The sequence below is a fragment of the Arachis hypogaea genome, chromosome 17, assembly GCF_003086295.3.
Source record: "Arachis hypogaea cultivar Tifrunner chromosome 17, arahy.Tifrunner.gnm2.J5K5, whole genome shotgun sequence".
NCBI classification, from domain to species: domain Eukaryota; kingdom Viridiplantae; phylum Streptophyta; class Magnoliopsida; order Fabales; family Fabaceae; genus Arachis; species Arachis hypogaea.
In genome coordinates, this window is record NC_092052.1 from 129,142,856 (window position 1) to 129,164,163 (window position 21,308).

General features: G+C 30.6%; 1 protein-coding gene and 1 non-coding gene across 3 annotated transcripts; both read right to left on the reverse strand.

Annotated features, from left to right (window-relative positions):
- Positions 1-12,489: 12,489 nt before the first annotated feature.
- On the reverse strand, positions 12,490-12,581 carry TRNAY-GUA (transfer RNA tyrosine (anticodon GUA)). Its single transcript is given in 2 exon segments — positions 12,490-12,525; positions 12,545-12,581. It is a non-coding gene; the product is annotated as a tRNA-Tyr (tRNA).
- Positions 12,582-13,452: 871 nt separating this feature from the next.
- LOC112762841 (probable pectin methyltransferase QUA2) lies at positions 13,453-19,735 on the reverse strand. 2 transcript variants are annotated; one of them, XM_025808669.3, is made up of 9 exons: positions 19,106-19,735; positions 17,635-18,488; positions 17,417-17,549; positions 16,759-16,999; positions 15,819-16,032; positions 15,529-15,704; positions 15,105-15,408; positions 14,537-14,675; positions 13,453-14,145 (listed from the first exon to the last, which is right to left on the reverse strand). In XM_025808669.3, exons 2-9 carry the CDS (start codon positions 18,339-18,341, stop codon positions 13,987-13,989), a joined length of 2,073 nt encoding a protein of 690 aa, XP_025664454.1. In that variant the 5' UTR covers positions 18,342-18,488; positions 19,106-19,735; the 3' UTR covers positions 13,453-13,986. The 2 variants fall into 2 exon arrangements, with proteins under 2 accessions (XP_025664454.1, XP_025664453.1); XM_025808668.3 differs by having other exon boundaries at positions 19,344-19,689.
- Between the last annotated feature and the right edge of the window lie 1,573 nt (positions 19,736-21,308).

Here is a 21,308-nt window from a genome sequence, read left to right on the forward strand (position 1 = left end):
AGAGCAGAACAGAGAAAAACAACATATTCAACTAACTTGTTTGACAAAGCCGAGGACGAAGACGACGGCGACGGTGGCGACGCGACGACAACGACAACGAATATGAGAGCCAGGGACGAAGGTGAGACAAAGCAGAGCCACAATTCTGTTCCTTGAGAGTTCAGAATGGGTGTCGCGGTGAGGTCTTCTAAGGTAAGACGAAGAAGACGACGACAAATATGAGAGACAGGGACAAAGGTGAGACGAAGCGGAGCCGCAGTTCTGTTCCTTGAAAGTTTAGAATGGGTGTCGCGATGAGGTCTTCTAAGGTGAGACGAAGAAGACGACGGCGGGCGGCGGGCGGCGGTGGCACGGTGAGTGACAGAGTGAGCTAGTGAGGTGAGGTCGCGAGGTAATGAGGTGAGGGAGAGTGTTAGCCGTTATGGTTAGGGGATTAGGGTTGGGGAAACAGGGATTAGGGGTTGTTATTGGACGTCTGGTTCGTTCGAGTCTTTTTTTTTTAAACCCAAACGACGTCGTTTTGGCAAGCAAATAAAAAAAAAAGACTTCCGAACTGGCCGGTTGAATAAAAACCATCAATTCTCCAGTTTTTATCAGAATCGGTCGGTTCGACCCAATTTTCAACGATTCTATTTCTTATTCAATCATATTGATCAATCGGACCAACTAAAGATCCGATTTATCAGTTTTTTAGTCGAACTAATCGATTCGGTCTGATTCTTACGACTATGCTTTTTCTTTATTCATGAGTTTTTTTTTTCTTTTTCCTCTGTTAATATTTGTGTTGCTACTGAAGTTGAGACTTCTTTTCCTTTGTTAATATTTATTTGTTTTTTTTATTTTTATTATACATTAGATTCTTTTTTAAAATACTAATATAATAAATCCACTTTAAATTATAATATATATATATATATATATAGTAAAAGGATATAAAATATACAATTTTGTAAATTATTAATTTGCAGCAAATTTTTGTCGATTTTAATAATTGATGATAAATTTTTATGTTGGTATTTTATATTTAGATTTTTTTAATTATTTGACTTCTAGTTTATATTTTGATAAAATTATAAGGCTTTAATTGATATAGTTTGATAGAGTATTTTAAATTTTAAATGATATTTTAAAGTTTATATTAGATTATAATTATATTTTAGTATATTTATTTATTATTTTATTTTAAAATAATTTTGTTAATTAAAGCCATAATTAAATTGATTGAATCAATAAACTAATAATTAAAATAGTTGAATGTGTTGTGACTAGGAAAGGATAAGAATGGATGTCCATTTAATGGGCAACCCATTTTCTACGTTGAAGAGAACAAGTTCTTAGGATGAAAGAAATAAATGTAGTTTGAAAAGTAAACTTCTCTTTGCCTATAAAAGCATGATCTGAGGCAAGAGAATATACACAACAATAATAAAATCAAATACTCTCTCTTTATGTTACAATCAAATACTCTTCTCTTTATATTTCTACTACAGTTCTTTCTCTTCTTTTATTTTATAAGTATTTTAAATTCTATTTTCTATTACTCTTTACATATAATATTAATAGCAATATTAATCATCTTTATTATATTGAGATTGTAACAATAAACAAATGCGATTCTCTCTTTCTTTATTTTTAATACTTCTTTCTATCTTTGTATATATATACACAATACAACATATAATATTATTATATATATATAAATTATTATTGAGCTAATTATTTTAATACTAGAGTCTTCTATTTATACATCTTTATTTTATATATCTCTTTTATTTTACAACACGTTATCAGCACGAGACTCTGATCAAATTTTTAGGAAGACTCAGGTAACAAATTTTCATTATGTCGAAGCTCTCTCATCTTGAATTCAATGCTCTTGATATATCTGGAAACAATTATTTATCATGGATATTAGATGCTGAAATCCATCTTGATTCAATGGATCTTGGAGATACCATTAAGGCTGAAAATAATGCATCCCAGAAGGATAAAGCTAAAGCCATGATTTTTCTCCGTCGTCATCTTGACGAAGGGTTGAAAAATGAATATCTTACATTAAAAGATCCTGCAGATCTTTGGAAAGACCTTGAAGAAAGGTATAATCATCAGAAAATGGTGATACTTCCTCAGGCCCGATATGAATGGACGCATTTGCGTTTACAAGATTTTAAATCTATAAATGAATATAATTCTGCAATGTTTCGGATCACCTCACGAATGAAATTGTGTGGGGAAAAAATAACTGATCATGATATGTTGGAGAAAACTTTCTCAACCTTCCATGCCTCGAATGTGCTCCTGCAGCAGCAGTATCGAGAGAAAGGGTTTAAAAAATATTCTGAGTTAATTTCTTGCCTTCTTGTTGCTGAACGCAACAATGAGTTGTTATTGAAAAATCATGAAGCGCGTCCAGCTGGCGCTGCCCCATTTCCTGAAGTAAATGTGGCAAATTACCCCAGAAGAGGTAAATGGCAAGGTTTTAATAATAAGAAAAATTATGGAAGGAAAAAGAATTATGTTCAAAAGAGAGGATCTCACCAGAAGTGGGACAAAGAAAGGAATATCGGGCAGAATAAATCAACCGAGGAGACGTGTTTCCGTTGTGGTGGAAAGGGCCATTGGTCACGTACCTGTCGTACCCCAAGGCACCTAGTCGATCTTTACCAGGTATCTTTGAAAAAGAACGACAAAGGAAAGGAAACAAATTTTGTTTCAAATGATGCTGAGAACTCCACCACTCATTATGATGTATCTGATTTCTTTGAGGACCCTGAAGGAAATATTGGTCATTTGATCAATGATGGAATAGTTTAACATGTGGGATTGTGAAGTATATATGTAAATAAATAATGTAAAAAACTTATTGTTAAGTTTTATTTTCTATGTATTTAAGTTTCAAATGTGATGTACATAAATAATGAAATATTAATAAATTTTGAAATTATTAAATGTGTCAAATTTTAAAATAAAATTTTGGTATATGACATTATTTTATGTACAGTGTTTCTTAGAAAATAATTCTGATCAAGTATTCAATTTAACTGTGCATACTACTCATTTTATTATTATTTGTTTTTGAAGAGAATGGCAAGGATATGTAATGAAGATGTATGCCTTGCGGATAGTGCAAGCTCGCACACTATTCTCAAAAGTGATATATATTTTACCCATCTTGTGCCAAAAGAGGAATATGTTAACACTATTATTGGCTCAGGCAATGTGATAGAAGGCTCCGGAAGAGCTATAATTTTGTTTCCTGGAGGAACAAAATTTATAATAAATAATGCACTATTATCTACCAAGTCTCTGAGAAACTTGTTGAGTTTCAAAGATATTCGCCGAAATGGATATCATGTTGAGACGATGAATGAGGGAAATCATGAGTATTTATGTATAACAACTCATGATTCAAATAAGAAAGTTATATTAGAAAAATTACCCTCACTTTCATCTGGGTTGTATTATACCAAAATTAGTGCAATTGAATCACATGCCATTGTAAACCAGAAGTTTACTAGCTCAAATGAGTTCATAACTTGGCACGACCGATTGGGTCATCCGGGAACAACCATGATGAGGAGAATCATTGAAAACTCTCATGGACATTCACTAAAGAACCAGAAGATTCTTAAAACTAGTGAATTTTGTTGTGCTGCATGTTCTCAAGGGAAGTTAATTTTAAGGCCATCACCAGTAAAGATTGGATTTGAGTCCCCTGAATTCCTAGAAAGGATTCAAGGTGATATATGTGGACCTATTCATCCACCATGTGGATCTTTTAGATATTTTATGGTCCTGATAGACGCATCTTCGAGATGGTCACATGTGTGCTTATTATCTTCTCGCAACCTGGCGTTTGCGAGATTACTGGCTCAAATTATTCGATTAAAAGCACAATTTCCAGAAAATCCAATTAAAGCAATTCGTCTTGATAATGCTGGTGAATTTACTTCCCAAGCTTTTGATGCTTATTGTATGGCTAATGGAATAAGTGTTGAACATCCAGTAGCTTATGTTCACACACAAAATGGGTTAGCAGAATCACTTATTAAGCGCCTCCAATTAATTGCTAGACCCTTGCTTATGAGAACAAATCTCCCAACCTCGGTTTGGGGGCATGCTATTTTACATGCCGCAGCACTTATTCGTTTGAGGCCAACGAGTTATCATCAATTCTCTCCTATACAATTAGCTTTTGGCCAGCAGCCAAATATTTCCCATTTAAGAATATTTGGCTGTGCAATATATGTTCCCATTGCACCACCTAATCGCACCAAAATGGGACCCCAAAGAAAATTGGGGATATATGTTGGATATGATTCTCCCTCTATAGTGAGGTATCTTGAGATACAAACTGGTGATGTGTTTAAAGCCCGGTTTGCGGATTGTCATTTTGATGAATCAAAATTTCCAACATTAGGGGGAGAGAATAAGCTTCCTGAAAAGGAACTTAATTGGAATGCATCATCGTTGATGCATTTAGATCCTCGATCAGCGCAATGTGAACTAGAAGTTCAAAAGATTATACATTTGCAAAGAATAGCAAATGAATTGCCTGATGCATTTTCCGATACAAAGAGGATAACCAAATCTTATATACCAGCGGAAAATGCCCCAATTCGAATTGATGTCCCAGTAGGACAAGTAGCTACTGAAGCGAATTCACGCCAGAAGCGTGGCAGGGCGGAAAATGTCCCAATTCGAATTGATGTCCCAGTAGGACAAATAGCCACTGAAGCAAATACACGCCAAAAGCGTGGCAGGCCTGTCGGTTCCAAAGACAAAAATCCTCGAAAGAGAAAAGAGGTAAATACGATTCCTGTTGAAAAAGACATAGTAAAGACACCGGCAGTTGTCCAAAATTCTGATATAACGCCAGAAGACGTTCAGGTACCTGAAAATTGTGAAAATGACGAGATCTCGATAAATTATGCCTTTACAGGAGAGAAATGGGACCGAAATAAGACAATTGTCAATGAAATATTTGCATATAATGTGGCATTAGATATCATGCATGAAAGTAAGGATCTTGAGCCAAGATCAGTTGAAGAATGTCGACAAAGAAATGATTGGCCAAAATGGGAAGCAGCCATGAAGGCTGAATTAGACTCACTTGCAAAACGTGAAGTCTTTGGACCTGTAGTCCGTACACCTGAAGATGTAAAACCTGTTGGATATAAGTGGATATTTGTGAGAAAACGAAATGAGAAAAATGAAGTTGTGCGCTATAAAGCCCGACTTGTGGCACAAGGTTTTTCACAAAGGCCTGGTATAGATTATGAAGAAACGTATTCCCCTGTAGTGGATGCGATAACATTGCGTTATTTGGTCAGTTTATCTGCATATCATAAACTGCATATGCATTTAATGGATGTGGTAACAGCCTATTTGTACGGCTCATTAGATCGGGATATCTATATGAAAGTCCCTGAAGGACTAAAAATATCTAAACCATCCAATGAATATTCGCAAGGGTTATACTCAGTCAAATTGCAAAGATCTTTATATGGTCTAAAGCAATCCGGACGAATGTGGTATAATCGTCTTACTGAGTATTTGGCCAAAAACGGATTCAAGAATGATGATATCTGCCCATGTGTTTTCATAAAGAAAACTACATCTGGGTTCATTATAATTGCTGTGTACGTTGATGATTTAAATATCATTGGGACTCCTGAAGAGATTCCAACAATTATAAAAACTCTAAAGGAAGAGTTTGAGATGAAAGATCTTGGAAGAACTAAATTTTGTCTCGGCCTGCAGATCGAGCATATAAAAAGTGGAATCTTTATTCATCAAACAACATACACAGAAAAGATCTTGAAGAGATTTTATATGGATAAGTCACATCCATTAAGTACCCCAATGATCGTAAGATCTTTGGATGTGGAAAAGGATCAATTCCGTCCTAAAGAAGAGAATGAAGATATCCTTGGTCCTGAAGTACCATATCTTAGTGCCATTGGAGCACTAATGTATCTTGCTAATAATACGCGACCTGACATATTATTCGCGGTGAATTTACTAGCAAGGTATAGTTCCTCTCCAACCAGAAGACATTGGAGTGGAATCAAACAAATCTTTCGATATCTTCATGGGACGGTTGATATGGGATTGTTTTATCCCTATGGATCCAAGTCACAACTAGTTGGCTATGCAGATGCCGGATACTTGTCTGATCCACATAAAGGGAGATCTCAAACAGGATACTTATTCACATATGGTGGAACAGCTATATCATGGAGGTCTACGAAACAGACGATTGCTGCAACATCCTCTAATCATGCCGAAATACTGGCGATTCATGAAGCTAGTCGCGAGTATTTTTGGCTGAGGAGTCTGATTCAATATATTCTGTCATCATGTGGACTGATTGATCATAAGATAGCTCCAACTGTCCTGTTTGAAGATAATACAGCATGCATTGCTCAACTTAAGGGTGGATACATCAAAGGTGATAGAACAAAGCATATTTCTCCCAAATTCTTCTTCACTCATGACCTTCAAAATCAAGGGACAATTGATGTCCAACAGATCCGTTCAAGTGACAATCTGGCAGATTTATTTACAAAGTCACTCCCAAAATCCTCCTTTGAAAGATTGGTACATAAGATTGGGATGCGCCGATTTCGAGACATTAAATGATGTCAGCAAGAGGGGGAGACTGTACTCTTTTTCCCTTGGTCAAGTTTTTTTCCCATTGGGTTTTTCTTGACAAGGTTTTTAATGAGGCAGTTCTCATCACAAAGGATTTTGTACTCTTTTTCCTTCACTAAAGTTTTTTTCCCATTGGGTTTTTCTTTAATAAGGTTTTAACGAGGCATAATCCTAAATGGACATCCAAGGGGGAGTGTTGTGACTAGGAAAGGATAAGAATGGATGTCCATTTAATGGGCAACCCATTTTCTACGTTGAAGAGAACAAGTTCTTAGGATGAAAGAAATAAATGTAGTTTGAAAAGTAAACTTCTCTTTGCCTATAAAAGCATGATATGAGGCAAGAGAATATACACAACAATAATAAAATCAAATACTCTCTCTTTATGTTACAATCAAATACTCTTCTCTTTATATTTCTACTACAGTTCTTTCTCTTCTTTTATCTTATAAGTATTTTAAATTCTATTTTCTATTACTCTTTACATATAATATTAATAGCAATATTAATCATCTTTATTATATTGAGATTGTAACAATAAACAAATGCAATTCTCTCTTTCTTTATTTTTAATACTTCTTTCTATCTTTGTATATATATACACAATACAACATATAATATTAATTTATATACTAGCGGCTCAACAGGCACTATCGTGCCTGTTCAGCCGCTTTTCTATTATTTTTTAAAAAAATTAAATTTATTTTTTGCTAATATATTATTTATTTTTTAAATTTATTAAATAAATATTTTTTATTATTTTAATATTGGCATGACTTTATTTATATAATATTTTGTTAAAATTAAAACTATTATAAAAAAATTTTAAAATGTTAAATTATAAAAATATACAGTAAAGAAGTATATATATATATATATATAGTTCAAAAAATAATTATAATAATATTATCCTGATTCAAAAAAATTATATATAAATCAAAATACATATTAATTATTTACAAAAGTTAATTTTTATTTAAATGTCACAGATATTTATATTTGTCTTCATATTTTTTAAGTGGTAGGCCAAAATATGAATCTGAAGAGGTCTTCATTTTCTTATAAGTAATGAAAAAAAAAATGAAGAAATGAGAATGTTTATTTTTTTATTTTTAAATATCAAACTATAAGAATAATTAATAAATAAAATAGGAGAATATAAAAATTGTGTACCTGAAAACAATCTTCGTAATTCATCATATATATCCTTATTAATAATTTTTTGAGTCTTGAAAAACTGTCAGATTTATTGATTATAAAAATAACTATATAAACGCTTCAAGATTATTCAATTAAATTGATTCCTTAATATAGTAGGGACAAATTCAATTAATTATAGATTTGATAAAATAATTTAAAAATAAAAAATTTATTTAAAAATAAATATAAAAATTTTATAAGTTATTTTATTTTTTAATTTTATATTCATAATTTTAATAGATAAAAAATATTTTATTTTTTAAATTTTATATTCAATTTATTAAATTATCTTTAATTTAAATTTTTTTTAAATTATTAATGTATACTTTTATTATATCTTCTTATTGTATCACACACTATTATTTTCTCTTACTATTATTTCTATCGTACACTATTATTGCCTTATTCTCTTTTCTCATTTTCTTCTTCTCCTCACACCTTCTCTTTACCCAATCGTAATTAATTATCACAAAGTACTATTATCGCAACTTTCAATCTTGTCTATCACTTTGATCTATAATCATTTATTATGTTAACTTTTATGAGTCGTTGAAGTGTTGTTAAAGAATTGGTTTTTGTGTCTTCTGAATATCTAAATGTATGAAAACAGTAATTTTTTCTTGATGTGAATTTTAAGTTGTCTTATTATTCTATTAAAAAAATGTACGAAATAAAACATTCAAAATTTTTGCTCAAATTATCAAAATTTGATGTCAGTAATCCTTAAAAATAATATTAAATACATTATTTTAACTAATATAACAAAAATAGTATATTATTGTAAGTTTTTAACTAATAATTATAAAATTAAGTTGCAATTTAATATAGACCCTTAGAATAAAAGACTGTCATTACTTCTTACATTTGACTACTATTATATAAGTTGTATGTTTGTTTTATTCTTAATCATCACTTGATATAACTCATATTTAATAGGTTAAAAAATTCTTTCTTTCTCTCTCTTATATTCTTAACTTCTTCTATAATAAATTTTTTACATTATCTAATACATAAAATGTCACATCCTTACATTTATCTTAAAAGTTAAAAGTTAAAAGTTAAAAGTAAATTATATTAGTATTTTTAATAAAATTAAAATAAAAAAATAAAAAGCTACTGAAAAGAATAATATTAAATTTGAGTTATGCTATGTGTACACCAAAGTCCGCCACCCGTATAAAATACATGCTAGAATACAAATACACATTGAAAATAAATTAAACTATACATGTATTTATTATATACAAATACATTGGTGACTGATTTTGGTGTACAAATAGTATTTTTGATTAAATTTTATGTTCTTTTGTACCAGAATATTACAATTTATTAGATTATTATATTATCTTTGTACTACAGAACAAAAAATAAAATTCTATATCTTCTTATTTTTACTTATTTTACTTTATTTTTATTACAGTTTATTGTATTATTATATTATTTTTGTATTATATAACAAAAAGTGAAATTCTATATCTTCTTGTTGTTATTTATTTTAGTTTATTTTGGCTATCTAAATTAGCCTGTATAATATTGTAAAGGTTGAAACGGTTTTTAACAGAAAATTTAGATATTTATTGTGTTATCAGATTATTTAAAAAAACTAACTCATAGATATTATTATCCTACCATATCTTTAATGTTATATGTCAATCTAATATTTAATAAAAAAAAATATTAACCGACATAGAACTGATTAAAAATTTAAAAAATAATTAGCAAAATATCCTTGAGAGTTTTTTCACTTTATTATTGATACATACATTTTCTTTTCCATCTTTTATATGCCAATCAAATAATCAATACTATATACCAAACAAATAATATTTAATTAATTAATTTTTTTGAAATATAAATTATTTATTTTAATTGAATTATAAACAAATTTGCATATACTTAAATGTCAGAACTCTACATCGTTAATAGTTTAGGAAATAAACATATCAATATTTTAACAAATCATTGGTAGTTACAATTTTTTTTGCGTCTTTTTATGTCAATCAAATAAGAATTTAATTTTGATGTTCTATTAGTATAAAATAGTTTTACACGTACATCTAATCACCATCAAAATTAAACTCATCAAATAATCAGGACTATATGCCAAACAAATAATATTGTGGAATAAAAAATTAGTAAATTTTTTGTTGTATAATTGATTTAATTTAATTTAAAAATAAATATTTATATACTCAAATTTTAATTACAATACTTTATATAATCAATAATTTAGAAAATTAAAAAAATAACATCATTAAATACAAAACAGTTTAAAAAAATGAGATTTAACTAAAAGGTAAATATTGATGCACTTAAAATTTAAAAAAATATTCTACATAATTAATACTTTAAAAAATTTAAAAAATAATTTTATCTTGTACAAAATCGTTTAAAAAAATAAAAAAAAAATTAACAAAATAATTTATAAGAGTTCTTCGGTTCATTTTGATAGGTATATGCATATAAAAAAAATTAAAAAACAAATATCATATAAAAAAATAATTTTTTAAAAATTAAATTGATGAAAGAAAACTTTAGATGTGAAAGATAGATTAAAAATATATAAGAATTAATACAGTTTGGTAAGTAAACTGAAGAGAAAGGAAAATGAAGGTGAAAGTTATGCGTGAAATTAATAACTATAGTAAAACGGTATAAAATTTGCAATTGTAGTGAATGAAAGCGAGGAAAAGATGGAGGCGATACAATCACGATATTGAAGGAAGGAGAATGATGGCAACAGTAATAATACAGAAAAAGTGCACCTAATGGTGAGACGAGAAGCACTAAAAATTGAATAATGAGATTAACTATTGGTATAAAGTACTCACATAAAGAATATACCCAAAATAAAATGATAAGATCAATAAAAAAATTATTTATCACTCCTAATTATTTTTTTTCTCCTTTCATACATGGCGTCTAAAATCAACATTTAGCATAGTCACTATCTAGTTCAGAAAATCACAAAAACTTATCCAAATAATTGTTACATGCAGAGAAGCACATTTAGAATTGGAAAGAGAAATAAGAAAAATTGAAAACGGATAAAATTAATAAACGAATAAATTATTGGAATAAAGAATTAAAAAAGAGGTTAATCCGTATCGACATTATATATTGTTATAGATTTTTATTTGCCTGTTTTAATTGTAGTCAATCGGGCTACTCTTATGTTTGTGGTACCTCCACTTGTGTTTGGCATTGGAGTTGGAATTGAAGTTGTATCAATTAATATGACAACTTGTTTTCTTGTCGAATCATCTCCGAATAAGTTGCACGTCTTCTAGTCAGGTGTTGCTATCTTTGTTCTTCGGTCATTTTCTGTCTTCTTCGCCTAGCAGATTCTGTCCAAGTGGTCGACGTTGACGTGATTGTTGATTTCGTGATAGCAAGATGCAGAGAAGAAAAACCTTTGCGAGACCAAAATTGAAAGTGAAAGAGTAATTTAATTTTGTTGGGAATTAAGTACGACTGAAGGTGGATCAGTTTTTTATTGAAAGTGGGTCAGTTTTTAAATTGAGTACGTAGTGGTAGCAGTTTTTTATTGGAAGTAAATCAGTTTTAAAACATGTGGTGGGGTTGAAAGTGAATTAGTTTGATAAATTATTTTTTTGATAAAAAAAATAGAGGACGTAGTAACAGTTTGTTATATTGAATTCAGTGTTTAACAAACTTAAAAAAATAGGGGTAAAATAGAGAGAAAAAATTGGATACTAAATTTTTCTATCCCATTATATATTGGTATAATCCATTATATATTGGTATAAATTTGATTAAGGAGTACTCTTCTATATGTAATTTTTTTTTAAATATAAACAATAGACATCAGAAAAATATATAAACTGTGTATTATAATTTAATAAATTGGTATAGATTTAATTAAGAGTACACGTTTATATGTAATTTTTTTTAAGATAAACAATAGACATCAGAAGTATTTAAACCGTGTATTGTAATTTAATTAATTTTGTTATAGAATATCAACAAATTATGTTATTATTTGAAATAAAATGAATTAGTTTTAAATTTTGTCATAGGTAAAAATAATTTAAAAAAAATAAAAAAATTAAATACGTAGTAACAGTTTTTTTTATATTAAAAGTGAAGTGGGTAAAACATTTTCTTGAAAAAAAAAGAAGAAAGAGGGTAAAATGGGAAGAAAGAATTGGATACCAAACTCCTATATCCTCATTATATATTGGTATAGATATCAACAAATTATGTTATTATTTGAAATAAAATGAATTAGTTTTAAATTTTGTCATAGGTAAAAATAATTTAAAAAAAAAATAAAAAAATTAAATACGTAGTAACAGTTTTTTTTATATTAAAAGTGAAGTGGGTAAAACATTTTCTTGAAAAAAAAAAAGAAGAAAGAGGGTAAAATGGGAAGAAAGAATTGGATACCAAACTCCTATATCCCCATTATATATTGGTATAGATATAAATTATTATTGAGCTAATTATTTTAATACTAGAGTCTTCTATTTATACATCTTTATTTTATATATCTCTTTTAATTTACAACAGAATGACCGGTTTTTTAAAATTTGCGGTTATGATTTATGAGGGTAGTAGTGCAAGGGTAAAAGTGGAATTTCGAATTGGAAAAAAAGGAGGAAAAAAATATCCGACCTGCCGGATTCGAACCAGCGACCTAAGGATAGCTGAGGTTTTAATCCCACTACAGTCCTCCGCTCTACCAACTGAGCTAAGGTCGGAATTGGTTGTTAAGACACTATGATTTTAATTCATTATAAGTTTATAACACTTAAGTTTCAAAGTTTTAGAATTAGCTGATTAGCTCCATTAACTATGTACCGGGGGAATAAAAGTGTGACTAGAAATATGAAGTCTTTCTACATTGTTCGAGTTATAAATAATGACATCTCTCTTAAGAAAATCTTTTAAATACTTGATGAAATTTAAAAAATGAAAAACTTGACTAATTTTAAAAAATGGGTTGAATCTACCTTTTACATTAGTCTATAAATCATGAACACAATGAAATGTTGCCAGACTCATATATACAAGTTTTCCAGCAACTGAAAGAAGATAAAAAAAAAAAGACTAAAATCACAAAAGACTAATTATGTAAGAAAACCGAATTAGTATATGCTTGAACAAGCTTTACCAATTGATCTGGTTATAAACATACCATCTATATCAAATCTATGAAAATCACATGCAATTTCCTTGATAACTGACCTATGATTCTGACTAGACTAATATAATCCAAACCAACTTGGGTTGGTCGAGTGATCAGCTCACTCATCCGCTTAAGCAAGTATCGGGGGTTCGAATCCCACCTTGTGCATGCAACAACCCATTAGCCAGCGGCAGATCCTTAAATGGAGCTTAGATCCGCGGTGGATTAGTCCTTGACCTGTCGGGTTGGGAGATACCGTGGACAAAAAAAAAAAAAAATATACCTGTAATCTGTTTGCAGATTTTCATTTTAGACCAACTCTTTTAAGGATTAATTTCTTTAATTTACTTTCCTGTCAAATATCACTGATGTGCCTCTCTTCATTCACATGTAACTTGTTTCTGTTTAATCCAATCTACCATTGCTGACAAACCAACCAGGAGTTGAGGTAAATCTTGGACTAATGGAGAATATGATTTTATCATTACAACAAGAAGAAGAAGAAAGAACCTATAAAATGAGAGTAGGAAAATAATAATTCTATAATAGTAATAACAGAGAATTAACCACTGAGCACTTTTATACACCAAAGCAGACACAATAAACTTATTCTATGAATTAACTTTCCCAATCTTAATGAACAACATTCATGTGTCTATGTAACTGTGATAAGACATGGAATGAAAAATTAAAATCTACCAAGTATACTGCCTCATCTGCTCTTGCTCCTCTTTTTGGTAATTACATGGCCCTATGCATACACCTTGCGGCTACACAGGAGTTGTGGTTGTATCAGTATCACTGACAAGAATCCACTGTATTTTCCGTCTTCTACCGTCTTTTCCGGCTTCTTTCTGTCCAAAATTTTTCAATCCCCACTTCTGTATGTATGGCGGAGCATTATGAATATAAATGAACATTATGAAAATGAATTTATATGAATATTATGGGTCTGGTTTTTCCATCTCTTCAATGAATCAATTTGCTTGTCTCTTAAAGAACGGTTTCTGGCAGATTAGGAGTCTTTGATGGCTGTCGCTTTCGATTTCTACAACTCGTGCATCCCACTTCAACCGCGCTATTAGAGCTCTCGCCGACTCTACTAAAGGAATTGTGTCGCGAATTATAACCCATCCCTGCATGCATGGACCATTGTCAATGCCATATCAAAAGGCTTGCTCAAGTTTTTTAAAACAAGAAATTTGTCCTTCACCATTCAAAAAGGGTAACAAATAAGTCTTTCTATACAAAAAAATACAGGTAAAGGAATGGTGATAGACAAAGTTGTCTAGTAAGAAATGAATTTGTCATTTTCAAATCCCTTGGAACTACTTTGTCCCCTGTACTACTTTTATTAGGGATGACATTGGTGGATTCCTCTCATTTTATGGTAGTCATGACTCCTTGTTCTATATATTTATACCTCAACACCAAATAATTTTAATAGAAAATAAATAAATAACTAAATGACGTGAAGGAAAAGGACCATTAATAAGGAGTTAAGACCATAGAGTTAAGCTTACATACCTCAGGGCGAAGTATCCTGTCAATTTCTATAAACATATCAAGCATAGTGCATCTGCGCTGCTGAGAAGTCTCGAGGGATAGAAGTCCGTCTGCATGCACCAAATCGTAGGTTCTAGGGTACGTTGGAAAAGCCTCACACCTAGGAGCAACAAAAGATCATACATATAAGAAAATAGTAACACTTATTCACAAAATCATAATAGTAGTTGATAATTTAATATATCCTTGCACCCAGCCTACCACCAATAATAATTAAGTAGAATTTCTAAATATAACAACTTCTATATGCTTATGCCTATATCCCCCAAGAATTCTCGACTTGCACAGCATCATTAACTATTAAGCTCTTACACCTTTATTAACATATATTTTTTTAACCAATATCGTCGATCTCAATTATGCAAGTCTTTAAGAATACTTTAACCTTAGTGTGAATGTTATGGTGACCACAAAAAGAAAAAGGGGAAATTGAATAGGCATGTATATCAAAGCATCAATGCTTTTTTCACAGAAAAATCAGAAAATACATTGACATTAAAAAACAGAAGGAAAAAGCAGAGAAAAATACCAATCATGCAAGACACCAACATAACCCCTATCGTGAATCAACGGGAGATAGTTTGGCCCAGATATTGGTATGACATTCATGACCCACACAGATTTCCCAGCACGCAGCAATGCAGAATTAAAACCACCAAAATGGGCATTCATGTCTAGAATGTTTCTTAGCATGTTGTAAGGTGGTGGAGGGTCCTCTTCCCCAGGCCTCTTAGGATGATCAGAAAATATTAATGGAGACAAAAGAGACCAATAGTTCTGGACTGTTGTTCTCCAGCTTTCATTGTCCTCCATAATTTCATCGGATTGCAAACCTGAACACAAGTGAATAGGGGCAATAGTAAGATAACCTAGTGAGAAATTTCATTCAGTACATTGTGATAATTAAGAGTGCTATGCCACTATACACAAATGTTCAGGAATGTAACATTAACCATGGATTGCAAGCTCTTCTTTGTTCAAGTTATCCCGAGAAGGCCAGGTTGCCCTCTTATCAATAGAAATCCGTCGGCTGCTGTGTGTTCCTGCTATGCAGTTTTTCAGTTCCCGATAATATGGAGATTCCACATCATAACCTCTACCACATAAAGGAGGGGGAGAACCATTCTTTCTGAAAATATGAACAAATTGGGAATGCTAGGAATCAGGAATACTTGTTAATCTTTATGAAGTAAATTAAAAAAGTAAAATACTTATTCATATATGCATGCCACAGCAGCATTACCTTGAGCTGTAGCAATTTCTTTTACTGGTTTTCTTCCATACAACAGTTTCATCTTGCTGTGAAAGCATTTCCCAGCAAAGATTTTCGGTAAAATCATGTATAACCTTCCACCTTTCTTGATTATCTTTGTTTCGGGCGTTTACAAGCGGTGATGTCCAGACAAAGTAACCATCCAGTTTTAGCAGTCTATCAGCTTCAATCAAGAGAAGGCCATCTAAATGCAATATGAACATTCATAAGACCCATCAGAATCCAATAATTCATTGACCTTAAAGTGCCACAAAATTAGTGAACTAGAAAAACTCAAACTACAGTTTGAAGCTCAGAAAAAGTAAAAGAATCCAGATTCTACACGTTAAAAAAGGGGGATAGTAAAAGCAAATAAAGGAGGCTTGATGAATGAAATCCACAATTATGGGGGAGGAAGAATATGAAAAGATAACTTCATTTTGTTGGATAATCACCGATTATGGAAATAAACATAATAAGATGTCTCTACATATGACCAGATGCTTAAACTATGTTTAGTTTCACATCGGCAGCAACATACTTAATAAGCTGATTGAACTAGGGTGGTCAAAGATGGAAAAAGATTAATATATTTAACTTTAGGTAACTCCCTGTGTATAGTCTTTCTTCCTTAAAGCATATAGTGTTTCTTAATTTTGCATTTCAAAAGAAAAGTTACACCAACTTAAAAGTTCAATGCCTGAGAGCATATGAAAATACAAAGCCAAAGTTTTAAGAGACAGGATGATAGTTATTGCAATAATGGGTTTTATTTCTTGTTTTGTCATTTTTACTCTACTGCCAATGATATCTGTAATCTAACATCTTAATTTAGAAGGGCTTACAAATCCGGAAAATAAAAGCTTCATTCAAACAAATGCTTGAAACATAATTTACAAAACATAGCATAATGTTGGTTTTCAAAAAATACCTTTTTGGTCCCAATCAATTCCACATCTAGCACAATGCAACATATCAAACGAAAGAGATGGAAATGGCAATTGTTTTGAAGTGATAGAAGCAATCATAGCAGGCAGGCCTCTCTCAAGTGTGAGTTGAACTTGACTGCCTGAAGGCTCATAGTCAGCCACGCACATTGTTAAGAGCTGACTTTGAAAGAGGTGTGCTCCAAAACTACCATAGCCACAGCCAATGTCCAGAATGGTTCTAACCTGTAAATTACAGAATGTTATTCAGGAAAGGGATATATTTGTCAAACATTGAGAGCTAGTTTTTATTTACTACAACCATAATCAATCAGAAAATTCGATCACAAATTTGCCCAAATGCAAAGTACAATCCTACAATATGTTCAATAATCGAGTGTGATTCAATGGCACTTAAGAAAAATCTATTCTAGAATAAGGTATATGCTTAGAACAGCCCATAGTATCGTATATATAGTTATCAGGCATGCAGATGATTTTTTCGAGAACATACCCCCAAGACACTTAACAACCTACCATAGTTATATTTTCAATATTTAACATGTACCAACTAAGTGAAACAATAGATGACAGCCACTGCAAAATATAAGGATAGGCATACTCAATTACGCCATTTTCAATAGATAAAAAATAATTATTTACCCCAGCTTGAATGAAGTTAGATTCATTTCTGAGTCCAATCATCTCTGCAATTTGATGTGAGTAATCTTCAACACCATCAAACATAAGAGATGCTGAACGAAAGGAAATTTGCTCTTCATCGAGCATCATCATCCTGTAACCAAAGAAAATACATAATTTTTAACATCAAATGATAGCTGAAAGTATAACAGCTTCAAGGAGAGATGTATTTCGCTTACCTCTTGGTCAAGCTTCCAGAAGAAAGAACCTCCTGTGCAGTGATCTTAACATTAGCAACCCATATAACATCCCTTCCGGTAGGCCACCGAAGAGGAATTTTGTAATTTGTTGGTGAGAGAATCAAACAATTTTGCCTGAGCTCCGGGCCGCATTGCCGATCAAGCTGATCACCATCAGAATTACCCAAACCCATATTATCACTAATATTATAGCAAGGAACATAGTTTTCAAGCTCCGGCGAGCAAAATTCCAACTCTTTCATCTTTGAGGGAGCACTAGATAGTTCCCCAATATCCAACAGGTCTGACACAAGTTTCTCTTGGAGTCTTCTATAACCATGGTAAATTTGACCTCTTGATGTGGTCGAAATCGACACCGTCCACAAAAACGAACCAGCAAGTGCAAGAATAACTAGAAATACTAAACTACACTTCAACAAATGCAGAACCAATTTATGCCGGCTTCTCGCAGTTCCAATGAGTGGATCGGATGAGTAACCGTTCTCATTGGTGCCGAATTTAGAATGAGAATTATCTGAAAATAGCAACTTTAAGGGAGACTTCAGAGGTAAAGAGCTGTGATTTGAGGAACCCTTTTTATCCAAATCTTCCTTATCTACTTTATCTTTGTTATGAGACTCCCAAGAATCATGATTGTGTTCAGGTGTCCGAACCCCTGATACACCTCTATACAGAGGCCTGGACATTCTCTCTGAACAAGAAATTGATGGTTAACTGCAAACGCCTTATGAACACACCCCAGAATCCAACACAGAGGTGCTATTCTAACATCATTCTGATTTGTGTACACAAAATCATTGGGAGAATCCACATCCAGTTGAGCATATACAAACCTAACATAAAAAGAAAAGGAAAAGAAAATAGGTACCTTGTCAGCTTGATGTTGATGGTGTTAGCACAAAGCAAGTAACTATAAACAAGTTGGAGTGAACAAATTCAGTGAGCAAACAAAACAAACTTCATTTTCAGAGAATCAAAAGAGCATTGGAGTGGCGACAAGGTTAGCCATTAATTAATTAATTAATTCACCGCTACCAGATCCATCACGGACCAAACATTGAAATGTATATATACTAACAAAATATTATATAAATAAAAATCAGAACCCAAAAAAAAAAGGTTAAAATTTGGGTGATAATTACAAGTCTGAACTTAGAAAGAATAATGAAGTTGGAAAAAAAAATTTATAGTTGGTAGTAAAAGCAGATAGGTTGGTGAGTAACTAACATAAATCACTTGCAGCTAGTTCCATAACCATTACTCATAAAACCACAAGCTCATTTTTGTTCCAAAAAAAAAAAATCTATTTTGGAAAAGCAACCTTCATTGTGGTTCCTAATCTAAAACCCAGAAGCCAATCGGAACAATGGAAAGTAATTTCCCGAAAGAGTATATATTCTTTATTTTCAAAAAAGCAAAATAACAATAGTAATAATAAATAATAATTCACCTTCACTAAATGCAGAAAGTGCCATTATAAAAGGGCTACCTCATTTTCGGTACCAAAAATGAGATTTTGACGTATCCCAATTGAAATTCAGAGTGGAAAAAACATAAAAAAGTAAAAGAAACCCAGTTAGATCAATGCTGCAGCTGGAAACAACCCCAGATCAAACTCACTGAAACCAAGCACCAAAGCACAAAAACCCCAAAAAAAAAAAAAGAGCTTTTGAACCAGCAACAAGTACCTAATCCTCGTTGAGGAAGAAAAGGAAGAAGAGAAGAAGAAAGGGAGAAAAAAAATAGGGAATCCCAGTAAAATAGTGAATGAAATTGTGATGGGGTTGTAGGTTGCTCCCAAACGAATCAAAACGACAAGCTTCAATCTCTTTCGTTTCTGTTTTGTGTGTAAATTCTCATTCTAACACTGAGTGTGTTAGTGGATTATTACTAAAACAGTTGCTTACGAAACAAAAACGATAGACTGAAAAGAGGAAGCACGTTTTGTACTGATCCGATCGCGATTCATAACTCTTAGCTCTCAGGCCAAATAATAATATATTTTGGCAAAATAAATAAACAAATGAAATAGATAGAGTAAGAGTTATGAATAAATAAATAAATAAATATTAAATAGGACGCGCTCACAGGGAAAATCTTGAAAATATAAACATTAATAAAACCAATTTGGGTTGGTCGAGTAGTCTTGTCCGCTTAAGCAAGTGTCGATGGTTCGAATCATGCATTGTACATGCAGCAATTTATTGGCCAGCGACAGACCTTTAAATGGAGCTCCGATCTGCGATGTTTGACGGGTTTTTTGGTGACGGGTTTAGTTTAATACCGTAATATTAGAGAGATAAAAAACTAATTAATCTAAATTTATTTTATTTATTATTTATTTATTATAAAATATATTAAATAAAATTAAAAATAATAAATTTTGATAGTTTATTATTAATATTTTTTATTATTAAATAGAATATTTTTAAAATATTATTTTTTATATTTTTAATTAATTTAAAATTAAAATTTGTATTAAAATTAATAAATAAAATAAAATCGATTTTATTATTTTAAAAAAATAATATTATTTTAATAAATAATTAATTAAATTTTATTATTTGTATAATTATCTTAATAAAATTATTCATATAAATTTTTAATGAAATTGAAATTAAGTATTAGAGTGATAATTTTTTTTTAATTTTAAATAACTATTTGTGATTTATGATTCTATAAATACTAATATATTATTTAATGCGACTTCAAAATAAAATTAAACTTAAATCTAGTATTAGAAAATACTAAGGTATTAAATGGAAAATACTACTTTTGTAAAAGGAATAAAAGTTTTAGTAAATTTTTGTAGTATTTGTCACGTAAAAAAATTATAAAATTTGTTAAGGGTGTCGGTTAAGATATTTAATATAATATTACTTTTATTAAGAAACATTAAAGTTAAGTTTTTAAAATACATTTATTAAAAGATATGTATATAATTTTGTACTAGGATAACTTTAATAAGTATCTTAAACATAACTCAAGAATATATTAAAAAAAATAAAACTTTTCATCACTAGTAATCTTAACAAATATATTTAATAAGTATCTTTAGACCGTATTTGTATTGTTTTTTAGAAAAGAATATATAAAGATAATAAATACAAAAATCCATTTAATTATTGAAACAAAAAAAACATAAATTAAAATTATCCAAAAATAACTATGTCTACATTTTTTTTATTTCTGAAATTAAAGACAAAATATTTGTCTTTACCTCTTTATCTCTACATTTTTTGTGTTTCTATCTTTTTTAATTAAAATATAATTAATTTAATAGCCAAAATCATAAAACTATTACTAAACCCTATGCCTAAATGGAATTTTTTCGTTTTATTATATTCACCGATACTAGAGTATTTCTTTTATATGTATATATTTAATTGATTCGTCACCCAATAAAAAAATATTTAATTAATTAATAATTAACTCAAATAATTTAAAGTTATCTTGTTTAATATTTATTTATTATTAAATATTTTCGTTAATTAATCCTGTGCGCCTCAAGCGGCGAAACAGAAGAGAAAAATGGACTAAGAAAATGAAAGATAACAACTTAGGAAGCTGCCTAAAAAAGTGCCTCCAATTAATCATCCAAAACAAAAAGATTTTACTATTATATTCTACCCCACAATATGAAGAAAAAAATT

What these genes read in the sequence shown, in the direction of transcription:
- LOC112762841 (XM_025808669.3), bottom strand. Translation starts at nt 18,341, where the DNA reads ATGTCCAGGCCTCTGTATAGAGGTGTATCAGGGGTTCGGACACCTGAA. An exon ending in AATTGATTGGGACCAAAAAG is followed by an intron (nt 16,033 to 16,758) that starts GTATTTTTTGAA and finishes TATTGCATTTAG; the next exon opens with ATGGCCTTCTCTTGATTGAA. An exon ending in AGAAATTGCTACAGCTCAAG is followed by an intron (nt 15,705 to 15,818) that starts GTAATGCTGCTG and finishes TCATATTTTCAG; the next exon opens with AAAGAATGGTTCTCCCCCTC.